Genomic DNA, 16740 nt, shown 5'->3' on the forward strand with positions numbered 1-16740 from the left:
AAACTCCCGATACGACTTTCTGTTGCTCAATACGTACTACATAAAAGTGCTTTGCCGAGCGTGAAAGAAGCCCGCGATTACACGCAATATTACCGCATGTGTCGCCGCTCGCATAGAGTTTCCTACAATAATGGGAAGTACATAGATTTGCCTAAACTTCATCTTTTTGGCTTCAGACAGCTTTGTGACTTTGTAAACTAGTCATTTTCAACAATGTACTGCGTAATAAATAATTAAATAAACATCATTGCAGTTGTCCGACGGCAGGCTTCGAACACAGGAACTCTAGAACAGAAGCCTGATATCGATACCATTAAGCCGCGGACGCACGTAACGACAAGCGAGTGCAGCGCCCTTATGAATTTATCGCGGGCGTGCTCGTGCCTCGAGACGCTTGGCGCTCTTCGATTTGGCCACCTGGACAAGCTCAATCGTTGCAATTAATAGTAATTGTGTGTGTTGGCGACGTCTTCGGCACTTCGAACAGTATAGATTGCGTTGAAATTTACAACATGAAGATTTATATAGCGTAATATACAAAGCCACAAGAACGTCTTTATCCACAAGCACGAAGATCAGACGAATCCATGTACTTCCCATCATTCCCATGGTGGTACAACGACTGCAGCGCCACAGTTCACTCTAGTAATTACTGTAAGAAACTCTATGACCGCTCGAGTCACTTTGCGTGTATTCGGGGGCTTCTTTCAAGCTCGGAAAAAAACACTTTTATGTAGTTCGTATTGAGCAACAGCAAGCTGTATCGGGAGTTTTTCGTGTTGCTCTACAATTTTCTCTTTGACACTTTTCAACTTGCTATAATATTTGAGAAGCTGATTAATAAACTGAGACGAATCATGTAATTAGGCGGAATACAAGAAATAATCTGAGTATCTGCAACCGACGGCAAACAAGATTACCTTGGGTCTGTTCAGTTACGCGGCATATGCATATATTTAAATTCTGTTGCATGATAGTTGCGACACCCTTTATAGCGTGCAGGGCAATCTTCTTGCCTTAATGCGTTCTAGTGCAGGGACACCTGCAAATCCAGCTTCAGGTCCACTCGTTCGCATTCTACGCTAGAAGATTCTGAGAGACTCGCAATGCATAGCGCTGAAGGCTCCGGGATTCAAAGCAAGGGCGCCGGTGAAGCGGGGTGAGTGCTGTAAAGCCCCGTTGTCACGCATTACTCTTGTGGACTGGGTCATTCTACTTAATGTGTTTCTGAGTTCACTTGTTCAAGTCGGACTACCTTGCATTATCGCTTGGAAATTATTTTTGTTGTACTGAATTGCACTAAGTTACACTCCCTCGCCTTTCACATATCGAGACTTTCTGTGGTTTCGGCTTTTTTGTAAAGCTCTACGGTTTAATGTATGAGCATGACACATTTATGAAGGTCAAAGAGGGAGAAGGGAAACTCGAAATCATGTCATATTTAGCAGTATGGATACGGATATGACGTCAAGGTGGTTACTCTAAAGAAGAATTTGCGTTGCCTTAGGGCAAACATTGTTGGTCCCCATTAGTGCTGGTGTCGCACCGTCTTACTCCTCTAGTACACGTGATTGCGTGCGCTGCGCGTTTTCTTATTGGCGACAGCCTGTCACGTGAACGCTCAATAGCAGTTCTCAAATATTCTGGGTAGCCGTGGCAGCGTTTCGGTCATGCAACTGCTGAAATGCCTCAGTGTTATCAGCAACTAGCCTCCAGAGATGCGCATGCCACCCACGGAACCGTAACATTCGCGCTGTGCAACCCAAGTGCGGCAACGTAGTGCGAGAGGTAGTGGTGGAGTGCCAGGCGAAGCTTTTTTGGCAGCCACAAGTGTGCTATGGCAAGAATATAAAACCAAATGCCCTTGCGAAAAAATTGACGTGGCAGTCGCACTCGGTTAGCAGGATTTGAATAAGACGCATTGTATATCGCACTAAGTTTGTCTCCAATGTGCCAGACGCATTTGAAAGTGGTCTCAGCAGGGGAAATGTGAGACATGGCACGGCGGATAATTGCGACAACGCCAACAACGAGGAGAACGTGCACGACTCCGCGGAAGTGACCAGTGCAATTAGCTTTCACTAATTGTGAAAAATGGCGCAGTTATTATTTTCTTTTCTTGGTATGGTCGATGAAAGCACATTTGCACGCAAGCATGGAAATTCAGCAAGTATCTGGAATTACTCCGGCATTGAACTCATTTACTGCGACAGTAGCAGCCTCTCATAGCGGACACCACCATGTCTTTAAGAACAAGTTCTTTGCAGTACACACGAAGTCGCACTCGTTCGCTATACACAACTGCTTACTCTGGCATCCGAAATTTGTGCACAGACGCTGCCATCCTCAGAGTCCACGTGGCACACCCCAGAAATCGCAAAGCTCCAAAGCTGCGCCACATAGCAATGGTTAGCTCGTCCGGTTCCTATTTACACGTTGTTGCGAGGGGCACGAGCGTATTTCCCAGCAGCGGTCACAGGCAGAGTTGGCAGACGATGGCGAAGCAGGGGCCGAAAAGGTGTCACAACGGCAATGATTATCGACTTGGCGATGACAAGGATGGCATAACGGAAAGTATGGGAGGACAACCCAGCACATGTTACTGTTTCGAGCTTTCAACTGCTGCCGTCGTAGTAAATATAGTTTCAATTTAATGAAGTGTACCGACGAAGCAGGCTTCTCACCACAAAGAGTCATATTGGGGAGAAGCCTGCTTTCATAGCTGCTTCTTGAGGAGCTGCGTACGTCCAGTTTCAGAACGACGTCGATGTTCGTAAGTACTGGTTATTGGTGGCAAAGAGTCAATCGCAGCACGGTAGATAACGGAAGGCTGACAGTTAAATAGCTGGACAGGACATAAGACAAAGGGTACGTACTTGAAGTGCAGAAACAAATCTCTGGCGCCGTGCTCAGATGAAACCATAACAAAAGAATCTTACATGTGAAAAATAAATGGAATGATTATGCGTGACGTAGGGCCCTTATTAGCATGATTGATTAGAGAACATTGACGTTAGATGCCATAAGTCCTCCAAAGTTAAAGCTGTTTGAATTATGTATATATGAAACCATCAACGAAAATTTCGCATCATTTGTAATCGGGCTTTAATTGTCAGGTTCGTGTATCACTATGCTACGGAAGCACAGTGCGCGTCACCCTTATGTAGAGCGCGCGAACGGGGTCCGCCGAGGCGCTCCGCAGCCAGTCAGCAATATCTAACGGTAGTGGCTGGGCCCGAGACTAGGTGCATCCTCCGTTGCGTGCCCAGACACTTCTTATCTCGAGTGCAGCAGGTACCGTTAGACGTCGCTGGCTGCCTCTGGAGCGCACCGGCGAACGCCGCTCACGCGCTCTACACAAGGGTTACGCACACTGTACATTCATTGAGACGAAGTCTCCTCTAGCCCAGCCAGGCTTTGCACAAGCAAGCTACTTTCTTGATCAGTGTCGTGCGTATTTTACTTTAAAAAGAAACACTTTACGCTCCACTTTGCTTGAGCCGGGTTGCAGGGAAATGACATCTGGTCGCACTACATACTGTTGCTGTAGCTCTGCATGGAGCTGCCTGACCATTCATATTCCGCAAGATGCCAATCCATGTGCCGGCACAAACACTGTGAGAAATAATTTGAGGCTGGCACAGGTGCGGGTTCACGGCCGCCATGGTAGATCACGAGAAGGCTTGCAAGACTAGCGAAGGAGGTGGCCATCACCGCGGCCGAAGTGGTAATCAGCGACTCGAAGACGGCCGTTCGCAACTATGCCAACGGCCACATCTCCCGCACCCCTCCCCCCAGCTCGAGGCGTTAAGAATACTAATCACGGGCAAAACCGTGAATAAGGAAGTTTACATCGTCTGGGCGCACGTCCACACCACCTCGCTCGCCGGCAACGAGGCGGCGCACGAGGCGGCTCCAGGAGGGCTTACGGACTCAGCCGCCACAGTCACTACCACAGCCGCCACCTAGGCCGCAACGTCGGGCGATGGATGGGAATGCGAGCACCGCCTGACGAGTTACAGCGAAATCCACAATACTACAGACAGGAGAGGTGCTAATTTCCGCCACTCCACCAGAAAATGAATAAGAAACAAGTGGTCATTTGGCTACAGCTGTAGACAAGAAAGCTTTTGAACCAGGTGATCTCGAATCTCTGTTACCCGGAGCTTTATTCGTCAAGGCAATGTAAGTTTTGTGAGGCCAGGGCAACCCTGGAACACATGTTATGGAAGTGCAAACGAAGGGGATTCCAGAGGGGGACGCAGCCTCGAACCGAACGCGCTGGAGACTGTCACTCAGCTCTGCCCTCGAAGGCCAACTCTTGTCCGTCCAACGGGCCCACAAATCCGCCAGAGCTCAAGGGTTCATGGCCGATGCGTAGGCGGGGATATTCGCCCGATCCCCGAATAACTCGCCGGACCTTTCAATAAAGGTATTCTTCGTTGAGAGAGAAGTTGTTTCTTACATGATCCGCAAGAAAGAGTTTCCCGAGATTTGATAAATGAGCTTGAGAAAGAGAGAGGTCAAGAAGGCTATAGGTTAAAGGGGAGAAAGGTGTTCGTCAGAGCAGTTCTTGTTTCCAATACGGCACGGCGGACCCCTCATTCAAAGGGGAAGTGGCCGTTCTGAATGGACAGCGAGAAAAGTCACTTCCGAGGTACGGTTTGCCCCTTTAACTTTTTTCCATGTCTTACAAGAGCAGAGTCAGTGAGAGTAATTGCGAAGAAAGAGAGAGAGCGAAGGGAAGCACGGAGGTTTCCGTCGGGATCGGGCAACGCGGCACTCCTGGAAGAGCCCCGTTTCCCGAACGGGACGAGAGAACGTCCGCTCGTGGCGAGGAGCCCGCACGCTCTACTTTCTCGGTGAGAGTGGCGAAAGCGTCGCACGGGGGGAGGGGGGGGGGAGATCCTTCTTCTTCCCCCCTCCCCTCTCACTTCTGGCTTTCCGCAAAACTTCTCCGTCGGAGCGCGGTGGCGTTGGCCGAAAGAAAGGAGGGCGACACCTCCGGGTCTTCGCGGGCCCCGGGCTGAACGAGACGGCGTGCCGGGGCTGGCTGGCGGGGGCCGAGCGCGGGGCGCGCGCGCATGCGTCGCGGGTCGGGCGGTCCCGACGGCCGGCCTCCGAAAGGCGGGCGCCGCTCAATGCGGGCCGCGCCCGTCCGCCCGCCGGCCACGCGCAACGTCGTCGCCGCCGCTCTGCGAGCCGCAGTGGCCGCCGCGCGCGGGATCGGCCCGGCACAGACATGCGGCGCAGGAGGACCGCGCGCCACACGAGACCCCGCCACGTGCCGCACCACCGCGCCGCCACCGCTGTCGTCCGCGACGTCACGGCCACGCTGAGGCAGCGCTGCGTGCCCACGACATGTCCGGTGAGGGGGAGCGCGCTGTCATGCGTCGCGAACTTGACCTGCTCTGCGCTGCGTCTCCGGCATTCCGTTCGGGAAATGGGGATGGGGTTGTCACATGGCGTACAGACATAGTTTCGTATCCGAGTGTGAGGAACATAACAAGATTTGGCTTTCGTGTTTTGTTTTGTTTTGTCTTGTTTCGTTGTTGATGTTATGTTATATTTCCCCCAGAAAAAAAAAAAAAAGGCGTCATGGGAGTAACGGTGGTATGCATTCCTTATTCCTATACTAAGCACCTGAACAATACTACTGACCTGGAAAAATGCAATTGTATAATCAGGTAAAACATACTCTATAATTGGGTAAAATATACGCTGATAAAATGCACTCTGTTATAATGGAGCCGTCTACTTCGTTTATTTCGCGGGGCAGTTGAAAATGAGAAAAGATACGTTTTATTTTTCTGTCACGATGGCACGCCTGAATACTTAGTCTCTATTTTGTTTAACTCTTGACTGCCGGAGTCCTAGAACAGTATCTGAAATAGTGCGTGATGTGGTCGAATTGATGCTGCATTGCATTTATGCGTTACACATGGGCTTATATGAACCACTCCAAAGGGAGAGTCTCACAAACTGTGCGTCGAGTTCACACAGTCACACCGTTTTATGCCTTTTGGTAGACTGTGCTTATTAAGGTAATAATGAAATAGTCTATTGGAAACACCTTATAGTTATTATATGTTTAGCGTATGATAAATTTAAAGAGCTCTTTAGCAGTTAGATCAGAGGCCTCCAGCTCCGCACAAGGAATGCAGTCGCTGTGTCCAGTAAAATCAAGATGGTAAGTCACTATTACTATAGTGTACTTGAGCTTAGTCTTTCTCAACTTCTTTGCAATAATGTGCAGCCACTTGCGGTAAGCATTATAGCTAGACTTAGTGCCCCGTTTTTCGTTTGATGAATTGGACTTAATAATAAAATCTTGCCTTATGGAGTCTTATTTCCGCGTGTAGTGACGCATTCATTTTAATAAGGTTTCATTATACCGAAACGGTAATGCCACTCTGAATGCTTTCGCCGTCGTAATAGCTTGCGCAAAGGGTCACGCTGACATACTGCGACGAGCAGATAGTGATATTTTCGTGAAAATACCCTAAACACATCGCCCGGTCTTGCGAATGTGTGTAGATATATTTCTCCAATCTGTTCTTTTGTGCGGTGCAAGCCTAATAACGACGCATGATGGGGTTAATTGTCTTTGGGTCTACTTTTACAAGTTGCATATATAAATTAGTGGTCTCGGAGTCGATCGTAAGCTTGATCGTTTCTTCTCGTGCGATTAACGAATATACCGTGCAAGTAGGATTGCCGAGGTTTTTTTAGCTTTCCAGTCCCTTCCGAGCAGATATTTCGCGAATCATGCATGAGAAACATGTAACTACGTTTGGGAACGAGGTGTGTTGGCAGCAACTGATTAAGGCCTGCAGCAGTTCTGAGTGCTAGGTTTAACTGCGTGACAGTTTAACAACAACACGAAAGTCTATTAACATTACAATGGTCAGCGCCGCCGATGAAATCCACATAAAACAACATTTACTTAACTACGATTCTTGAAGCTTGGTCACTGAGTTAACCCACCATCTATTAAGTAATTGTATGACTGCTCTCTTTGAGTACTACGGGGAAGTATTTAATCCCACAGCACATGCATTTCAATGGAGAATCCAAGTGACGTTTAGAGTGATCACCGTTTTTTTTTTTTTTTTTGAAACGTGGTATTCAATGGAAGCGGCGACCTTCCTAGTTTAGTAAAGCAATGAAGGGGGCTAGTTGGTGAAGGTTCATGGTTATATTGCGCTCAGTTTTACACAGACGATATTAAGGAAGGACAGGACGTGGACGGACGTAGCGCAATTGCGCTACGTCCGTCCACGTCCTGTCCTTCCTTAATATCGTCTGTGTAAAACTGAGCGCAATATAACCATGAACCTTCCTAGTTGACGTTACAGTTGTAATACGCGGGCTTCTTTTCGGGGAGTTGCTGGTGTGCGTGCATGTTCTCATACGGCGCTGGAGTGCAAGGTCAATTGATCTAGTTTTAGTGAATGAAGACGTTAAACACCTTACATGCGAAATGCTTCAATCACGGGGACTTGCGTCAATCTATGGCATTAGGTAATGATGCTGGGACAGCACTGCTGCAGAGAGGTGAAACGGAACGTCTCCACTGGGCTTGGTATTTCTGCGCTCTATCCACTGAGTCTCCCGTGCAAATTAGCTGAATATGCATACAATAATGACAGCTGTTATTACAGCACTTTCGCTATTTTTTCAGGGGACTAATTAGGTTGAAGATATCGCCTAGAACAAGTCGTAAATGATATTCTCCTAGAATACCCATAGAACGAATCACCTATATGATTAGCTATACCCCTTTTGAAAATTCATTATTTATGGAACTTCAGTTTAATAGATCTATAATTAGTGCGGTGGTAATTTTTGTAATGGGCAGCACAGGACTCACACCAACATCAATGTAGCAAAATTACTAGCGGGGAAACCTGGTGTCCATGAACAGCTTCCTGTTGTGATCGTGCGACTTCCGAACTTGCCTCGTGACAAGTCCCCACTGATTAATGGTCTAAGGGGCTTCACGACGGGAACGGGGGACTACATTCTCTTTGCAATGCTGCAACCTGATAAAATCAAGGCAAGTAGTCTCCCGCGACATGGCGGGGTGTCTGTTGGTGTCTTATGTGAAATAAGAACCCGTTGCATATTCTATAATTTGAGCAAGAAGGCGTCAGCGTATCTTGCAGGATGCTCTTCAGTACATTTTAATGCTTTTCTCGCTGAAGATGATCCCTCTTTGTGATAGAATATGAAATTCACATGAACATTGGCTGAGCGAGCCTCTATAGCTGAGCGGAGCCATTTTCCTATTTCTGGCGGCACGACAAACGTAATGCGGTCATCGCCTTGAAGACTTCGTCATAATGTCACCTGTGATTCATTTACGTGAACTTGCCTTGCCAGTGTGATTTTGAAGCTATGTGAAATAAGAGAGTATTTAGGGATAGTTCCAACGTGTCAAGCAGCATGAAGGTAGAACTGGCTAGTCAAGTCAACGAAAGGTGCTCAGAACACCTGGAAGTTGAACAGCAGTTATCATGCGTACCCTGCTTTTCCGGCTGACGACGATGACGGGATAGCACAATCTTACTAAGAACCCGCCAACAACTTCCAGCAGCGTTGAATCGTTTTGCCACAGTTTATGATTTAAGTTTCTCTGTCTAATAACTGCACGCTCTGCTATGCAGTTTACTATGCGACCCCTCCCCCCCCCCCCCCTCCCTAAGCACAGCTTCTTCTTAACTTAAGTTCTCTAAACAAGTTGAAATTTGCGTTTCAAATAACTGCGACATCTACACGATCCCTGAATGGCGTGTTCCCCGATAAGTTAGCGCTTCGGAGTGAAGCCGATTTGTCGAGGAGGACTTGCTTATGCTACGACAAGTAAAATTAAGAGGTTTGACATCCCACTACTACACGCCACAGGAACGCCACCAATGGGGCTCCAAAATAACTTCTTCTACCTAGCGTTCTTTAACGTGCACCCAAAGTATGGAGTACACGAGCGTTTTCGCGTTAGACCTATCTAGGAATGAAGCCGCAGCTGTTGAGAATCAACCCGTGGCCTGTTGCTCACCAGAAGGGTGCCCCATAGTTCCTCCTTTATTTCTGCGGTGCACATGGCATAATGAGCTAAACGTTGCTAGAATCCACCGCAGTTTCAACAAGACGTACTGCAAAATGACTGGATCCAATGCGTAAACGTTGCCTTCTGTATACTCGCAGTACGGGAACACAAGGCCTGCAAGATGATTATTTGCTGTTAGCGGCAAATACATAGGGTTGGCGACAGAGCTACATTTGTGTTACCTTAGAGTTTAGGCCACATTTCAGTCCACATGAGCGTTTGTTTTCGGGGACGTAGTTTTTTCACCTGCTTCTAAATATAAAGATTGTTACGCTATTTGGGTGGAAGTCGAAAAACACCGAAAATGATACGCCAAGCTTATCCTAGGAAATATAGGCCCGTATTCACAAACAGTTCTTACGCTAGAGTTGTTCGTAAGAGAAAATTTCAGCCAATGTCGATACTAGATATATTATTAGTGTACGCGGCCGGCCAATGCAAAGAGCGCTCACGAACAAGGAGCTTCATGTATTTGGACGCTTTTTAACTGGTGAATGTCAAGACTCGAGAGAAATTTGACACAGGTAAAAAGGAATAGTCTGACAGCACCAGATGTAACCTTGATGTCAGCAGGGCCGACTCAGCAAAAAAAAAAAGGCACTAATTTATAGAAAAAAAACCTGACAAGCACTCGTGCCCTCACTACAAGTAACATTTTCAGTCGTCAAGGTGACAATTATGTCAAAATTTTCCTGTTTTCTTTTGTTGTGGCAGTGCGACAAGGCGTGAATATTCAGCTTTTGCATTTCGTAAAAGTATAAGTAAGAGTCCAACATATTTCTTCGTGCAGTCACCGTATTACCACTTGGAACACCTCTCGTTTAAAAACATTCGCCGAATTAAAAAGCGTGTGCGACACTCGGTGACACACGCGTTGCCGTGTGCGCTGTGCTATCTTGCAATATACACGTAAGAGAAAAATCGGCGTTTCGTTTTTTATGTTTATTCTTCACTTTCAAATCTCTGCGTTTCTTATATAATGGCCAATAGAGGTGATAAAGACCTGATAATTATACCTGAAAAAAAAAAAAGACACGCACTTCAAAGCAAGCCTCTGTAAACGCCCCATCAGGAGCTCTTGGCTTCAATTTCGCGCTCCGAGTGCAATGTCTAATGTCGAATTTTCGTTATGGGCATAAACAATACACGTGACACATAATGCAAGTACACAAAAGGAAGAACAAAGTCGAGGTGCCGAAAAGTTATTTTCTTTTGCCGTAACGAAAAGATAAAGCGCGCATAGTGAAACCATGACTAATAACATGGGTGCAAAGAAACTTGCGAAAGGTAAGCAAATCATAACTTGGGTCAAATTGGAGGAGTATCAAACTTGCTGTCTATATGTTTGTACTAAGTACGACTTATGTTGACCTGCGTTTAACGAATAAGATCAAACTGTCTGTGCTAGACCAACCGACTTCCGACGGATATTCGCAGTGCAGCGTTTTGTTTAGTCCCATTTCGTCAGCTAGCTGTCCCGCGAAAAAGAGTGCCAAACAAATTACTGCATAGTTATTTTGGCAAGCAGTGCCTGTGCGAGTACATTTTGCTTAAATTACGACATGGAAGAGGCAGCAGTCCTTCTCGTGATGACACCATGCGCAAATGACAATATTGTAAACAGAGGCCACAGCCTATTACCACGGCAGAAAGCACTGCAGATATATTCCAGAGAATGCGTAAACTAACATAAACTGTGACCACGGACGCTTGGAATTCTTTTTAACACCATGAACAGCACAATCAACGAAAAAAGAAAGACAGATGGTGCACAGTGAATTTGTGTCCAGTTTGTCGGGTGTCATCTGTTACTCTGTTTAGCAGGTCGGTACCAAGCGAACGAGCTCAACTTCTACACGCATAGCTGGCGAACGCGCTAATATCGGAGCAATGTAGGCCTGCTCTCGTTCATCATGACTTACTTGTCAGACACTTTATGCTCGTATCAGTGCCACTTTTACTTCGGGAACATGCATCTGACTGCCTTTGTCCCTGCGGCTGGTGTACCTTTCTCTGCACACAAAGCGGCAGGCTTGAGTGCCTGACTGTACGTGCGCTGCACTTTGCTTAGCACGTGTGAATGGTCTAGGCTCACGATCTTTCTCTCTCTATCTATTTCACTTTCCCTTCCCACGTGTAGAGCAGCAAGCTAGACAAAGTATGGCTAAGCTCCCTGCCTTTTCATTCTTGCCACTTTCTCTCTCTCTCTCTCTTGTTTTTTTAGGGTTCTTTTTTTTTTACCCTTCCCCCGGGTTCGGGGGTGCATTTCTCACCGTGTAAAGTTAGTCGAGCGCGGAGACAATGTGATGAAAACTGGGTTGATCCTCATATCAGGGACTGAGATGTGTCGCCGCAAATATCTTTATCCTGTTTATCAACGCGAAATGATACCGGAGGCAGTGCAATCGAAAGGCGTTGGTGGGTCAATCCTCACAATACTATCGCGTTACAGCCGGTTAGTTGTATCGTGTGGGCCCAGCTTCATTGCCGTTTCCTCTGATTTAGGCGTCGGTGTCTCGACGAATAGATTCAGCGGACTCTATGACGCAGTTTTCGCGATCATGTTCAAGTGACATGGTAAGGGATAGAGCCGTCCAACACGATGCGCAGAATGTGGAGAGTGCGGAGAGGAGGAAACACTTCCGTCGCACCACCTGGAGGGCCGTCGAAAGGAAAAAAAAAACTGCATCCTAGTACGCTTTCACTAGGAACAACTGTGATGTTAGTATAAAGGAGTCTGGCGATTTAATAAATGCCCACTGGCGCTGGGGTTATACGTCAGAAATTGTGTCCGTATAGCTCAATGCGACGCCAAACGACAGTTACCAGTGTCTTGATTGAGAGGGTGCAATTGATCATGACTTTGCAAGGAATGTAGATGCCTTAAACGTTTAAATATACGAATAGACCGCAAGAGACCAACAGCGTCTTAGTATATACTGTGATATGGAAGCCATCGTGGACATGAACGTGCTCGAACTTGAAGCAGAGACGATCATCGGCTTGGTTCAAGTAATGAAAAAGTAAACCTAATTGATCCTTAAGTATTGATTCAACACAAGCAATGCCATCACATGCAAGCCACTAACAGGACGGCTACGTAACATAATACGTAACATAATATACAAATTAATCTAATATCACATACTCTGTAATGTCAACACATCTGTTCATGACGGAAACATCTACACCAAAGAAGCTTCGCGTTCACTGATTCCCAAAATGCTTGGGATAATCATTCTTTATTCTTTCGAAGCGGTCATAGACGTTAAGCCTGCGATATTACAAAGTGTTCAGAACCTTCTTCCAAAATGAACACACGCGTATATTCCTGACCTGAAAAAACAGGTGTACAATTCACGGACACGAAAGGGCCGAATAAGACAACACACGCTTAGGTTCACAGATGTAACTCGGCAACTGGATGAAGGAGTCGCAGGAAGATGAACACTTTCGTTTAACAGCGGGTGAAGAAGTGGCAATGAGGCCTCAGCTCAAAGTCAATGTTTTCGCAAAGTCACTATGGCAACGGTGTATATATATATATATAGTCATATCATAAGAATCCAACAAACATGGGCCCCTCGGTTAACCCCCCCTCTTTTATATATATATATATATATATATATATATATATATATATATATATATATATATATATATATATATATATATATATATATATATATATATATATATATATCTCGAAACATTGGCTACTGGTTGAAGCTTCCCTTTTAGGCCGATTGCTTATCAGCTTTGTCCCTGGGCGTGACATTCCTTACAAGCTGTAGGGTTCTATGAGCCACAGGGTTTATAGCATTAGAAATAATGTGTAAATTATCGACCGAATACGCCGTTCTAATTGAGTGAAATCCCTCAGTAGTGGCATCAATCTCCAAAGCGTAGACCTACGTACTTTGAAGCCCTCCGACCAATTTCGCTGTCATCAACGGTGTGGAAGCTGTTTGGAGGGAGTTACGCCTCCGTCTACGATAGATATCACCAAGCACGTATTCCCCATTTATCTCACAATCCTTGACATACACAAAAGGCCTGATATAACTGTTTCGGCTATATTCCAATTGGCTGAGTCGTACATGTTTGAAAGATGTCCAGATTATCTCCAAGTATTCACAGATGCATCTGTACACAGTGACCATCAAGGTGCCTCTGCAGCTTTTTCTACCCTTTCACCCAAGTACGACGTATATTTCATTACGCCATCCCGCTTCGTCAACAACTGCGGCGCTAGCAGCCATTAATGTTGCACTGAAATACGTGGAAGAGGCCTTGACCGCATCGAAGATTGCCATCTTTACGGGCTCTCGCGTTGCCCTTAGCATATTATAACAGATGGGTTGTCCACTTCCGCGTATAATTACTGACTGCCAACAAATTTGCATCGCATGGTGTATATCTTGTCGCCCAATGGTTACCTTCACGCGTAGGGATCGCGGAAATGAAGAGGCTGATCGGCTGGCTTCAACTTGCGCTCATATCGACTGTGTCTGCCCTGAAATTTTGTGCAAGCTTGATGACGCTTGTCTGCTGATTCGTCACCACCTACTCAAGCAGCGTCCAGACCAACGCTTCGCAAATGGAACGTTCCCGCCCCGCGTTCGCGGTCGATGCTTGCCTCGTAGAGCTAGAGCACTACTATTCAAGCTAAGGGTTGGCTGTGTGAACGTGTTCGAACGTTTATACCGACAAGGACGTGTGGCCAGTCCATCGCCTACGTCTTGCGGTTGTGGCGAGGCACTTTAGCACCTGGTATTAAAGTGTCCCGCTTTCATCGAGCAGCGCATGCCGCTAGGGAGGGACTATCATCTCCTTGACGTGCTGAGTACGGCATTCGACGAATGTTTGTGCCCGAGTGGTTGTGCGTCTCGAGGCGATCAGGCGCATCGCGCTCATCTTAATATTTTAAGAGAAACTAACTTAAGTTCCCGTTTATAGTCTATTTCTATTTTTAAAATGGCAATACCTCAGAGGCTATTTTATTTTAGCATTCTATAGTAGCGTGACCTGCAGTTACCAGCTCTGTTGTGTGCGACCTGTGCTGTGTGTGTTCTGCTTCAGTTTTGAGATTCGCCATCTTTCTCTTTCTTTCCTCTTTCCTTCCCTCCTTCCCATCATTAATTTCTATGCTTCTGTCTCCTCGCATTTGAAGAGTAGGCAGGTGTTTAACTTCTCCAGTGGCAGCTGCCAGCCTGCTCCTCGCTTTCCCTTTTCTGTCATGTGTATATACGTTTTCAAACCAAATATTCACGCTGGCCACTCGCCTGTCATAAAGACTTGAGCTTCCGAAGAAATATTTTCCAGCTGAGATTAGGTGCCAACGGAGCTTAGGCTAAGAGAACGGATCGCTTGTTTTCGAACAAGTTTTGCGAGTTTGAACTGAGACCTCACCTCGTACAAATTGGGGTTGATATATGGCTTGCATCAGCCAGGAATACGACAGTATCGAACTGCCCTGAGACAAATGGATAGTTTTGGCATGACTCTACAAGTGGTCACATTGGCTAAATAGTTATGATTATCACGGACAACTTAAGTATGCGTCCATGGACTGGTCGGGTCACTCAAACCAAACTGCAGAGCGCTTCAAGACCTCGTGCTTGCGCCCTTCCTATTCCACAGTGGTTTCTTGCTTCTTATATGGATACTGTGAGAGACTGAAAAATATAGTTTTCATGATTGTGTTGCGCTTGGACCATGAAAATCCACCAACTAGTTCCGTTCATTGCTTTACTAAATAAACTTTTTTGTCTGTGAGGATAACGTGACGCTGCGGTACACCGACAGGCACAATTGTGCGCAGCGTAAACGACTACGTTGGACACCGAAAGCGTCCTTCACGCATATGCGCAAGCTGCAGACAACAAAATCTCTGCCCGAAAGTTGTTGTATACAGATCTAGCTAACAAGTGCGGCAAATGGCTGGCGTATTAAGCCGTCTGCATTCTCAGGATTGGCTCAACCGTCATGCCGGAGACCAAAGAATGCAAACAACCACGTGCGGGTGCTTTGGCTTGACACCCAACGGCTTCGTCACGGGCCGCTAGCTGCCATGAATGGTACAGCAAACGTCGGCTACAGGTTTGAATTATTAGTGCAGAATTGCGGTGGATAGGGGTGGTGTGCGCATGTATATCACTACATTATGCAGGTGTATCACTACGCTCACGACCCAGGACCCGTGTCAGGAAACATCTTCTTACGCTACAACACTTTGCAAGAGCAGATTCCACCTGATAGTGATGTCGGAAGCGAAGGCAGCATAGCAATAGCAGTCCTAACTTACGAACACACTGTTTTGCGAATTCGTTTGCAGAAAATTTTTGATACGGGCTTTGATCCGCAGTCTTTGCTTTTGCAGTGCCCTAACCACAGGTTTTCTTACAACGCTCTCAGTGCGACTTGCCACCGACAGTGCTGTACATGGCACCACTACTTGGCGCCAAACGCGCGCTTTACTCTTTTCTGAGCTGCTGGCATCATGCATTACATCGTCGCACGATTGCACTGTCGTTTAATCGCTTGTGAGCCGTTACATAGCTGCTGACGTCGCATTGTCCACCGGGCGCAGAGACCATTTTGAGGTCAACAGTCTCATACCTGGCTAATATTTGTTTCAAATTACTGAACCACAGGCTTTTCAACATGTGCAATAAAACGCATATATATTTCACTGGGTGCGTGATATGTTTTCCGGCTCCACAGCGGTAATCCTATCTACAGCGATAATCAACCAATCGTAAGCCCGCTTCTGTTGGTGGCCGTTCACTCAGCAAATAATTCAATTTAATAATTTTTTGTACTCTTCCCTACTACGCAGTATTTTTGGAGTAACAACTCTAGTCTACCCAGACAGTGCACAGTATCTATACAAAACTCTAGCTACTTATCCCAATTACTCTGCCCGCGTTGATTGTTTGGATATCGAACACATTTCTACTATTTATGGGGCTGGTCGCTCTCATTCGTTCTTGTTCAATGGATAAATACACATTCAGCCTTTCTGTATTGTGCTCTAATCACCTTGCCTTTCCCTTATGATTTCTCTCTATCTCTCGTTTTTTGTTAAACAAATGAAGGTTCGGCGACATTCTGTACCGCCGAACCTTCAGCCAGATGATCCTACCCCAGCACTTGCGTACTACCGTTCTACAGCATCTGCATGACGCACAGACAGCTGGACATCTCAGCGTCTCCCGCTCCTACGACCGCGCACGGCTGCGTTTCCTTTGGCCTGGTCGTTACCTTTTCGTCCGCCACCACGTAGCCGCCTGCGTAAGCGTAACCGTAAGCGTAACCGCAAGCGTAATCCTCTTGCCCCTGCTGGTAAGCTTACACCGGTACATATCCCACCAGAGCCGTTCTGCCTTGTCGGCCGTGATCTGCCGGGGCCCTTTCCTACATTTGTCTCCGTCAATAAATGGAGTGCCGTCGTGACTGACTACACGACCAGATATGCCATCACGCGCGTACCAGGCCAAGTAGTCGTAGCTGCGCCGAGTTTCTACTTCATGATGCCATCCTTCACCATGGTGATCCGTGCCAGCTGCTTACGGATGATAGCTGCTCGTTCCTATACAAAGTCGTCGACGACATTCGTCGCAGGTGCT

The 16740-nt window shown here is 46.7% G+C and overlaps 1 protein-coding gene across 2 annotated transcripts in view; it reads left to right on the plus strand.

Moving 5' to 3' along the window:
* Positions 1-16740, plus strand: part of LOC135898765 (uncharacterized) — a 138011-nt gene that overhangs the window by 21067 nt on the left and 100204 nt on the right. The window contains exon 1 of one of the 2 annotated variants that reach the window (XM_065427906.1): positions 5151-5368. The exons of the other annotated variant lie outside the window; for it this stretch is intronic. Coding sequence (XP_065283978.1) covers positions 5362-5368 — 7 coding nt within the window. The 5' untranslated portion in view covers positions 5151-5361. Of the gene's footprint in view, positions 1-5150; positions 5369-16740 lie in introns of those variants that run through there. 2 annotated transcript variants of the gene reach the window in all.

Source organism: Dermacentor albipictus, chromosome 3 (genome assembly GCF_038994185.2).
Source record: "Dermacentor albipictus isolate Rhodes 1998 colony chromosome 3, USDA_Dalb.pri_finalv2, whole genome shotgun sequence".
NCBI classification, from domain to species: domain Eukaryota; kingdom Metazoa; phylum Arthropoda; class Arachnida; order Ixodida; family Ixodidae; genus Dermacentor; species Dermacentor albipictus.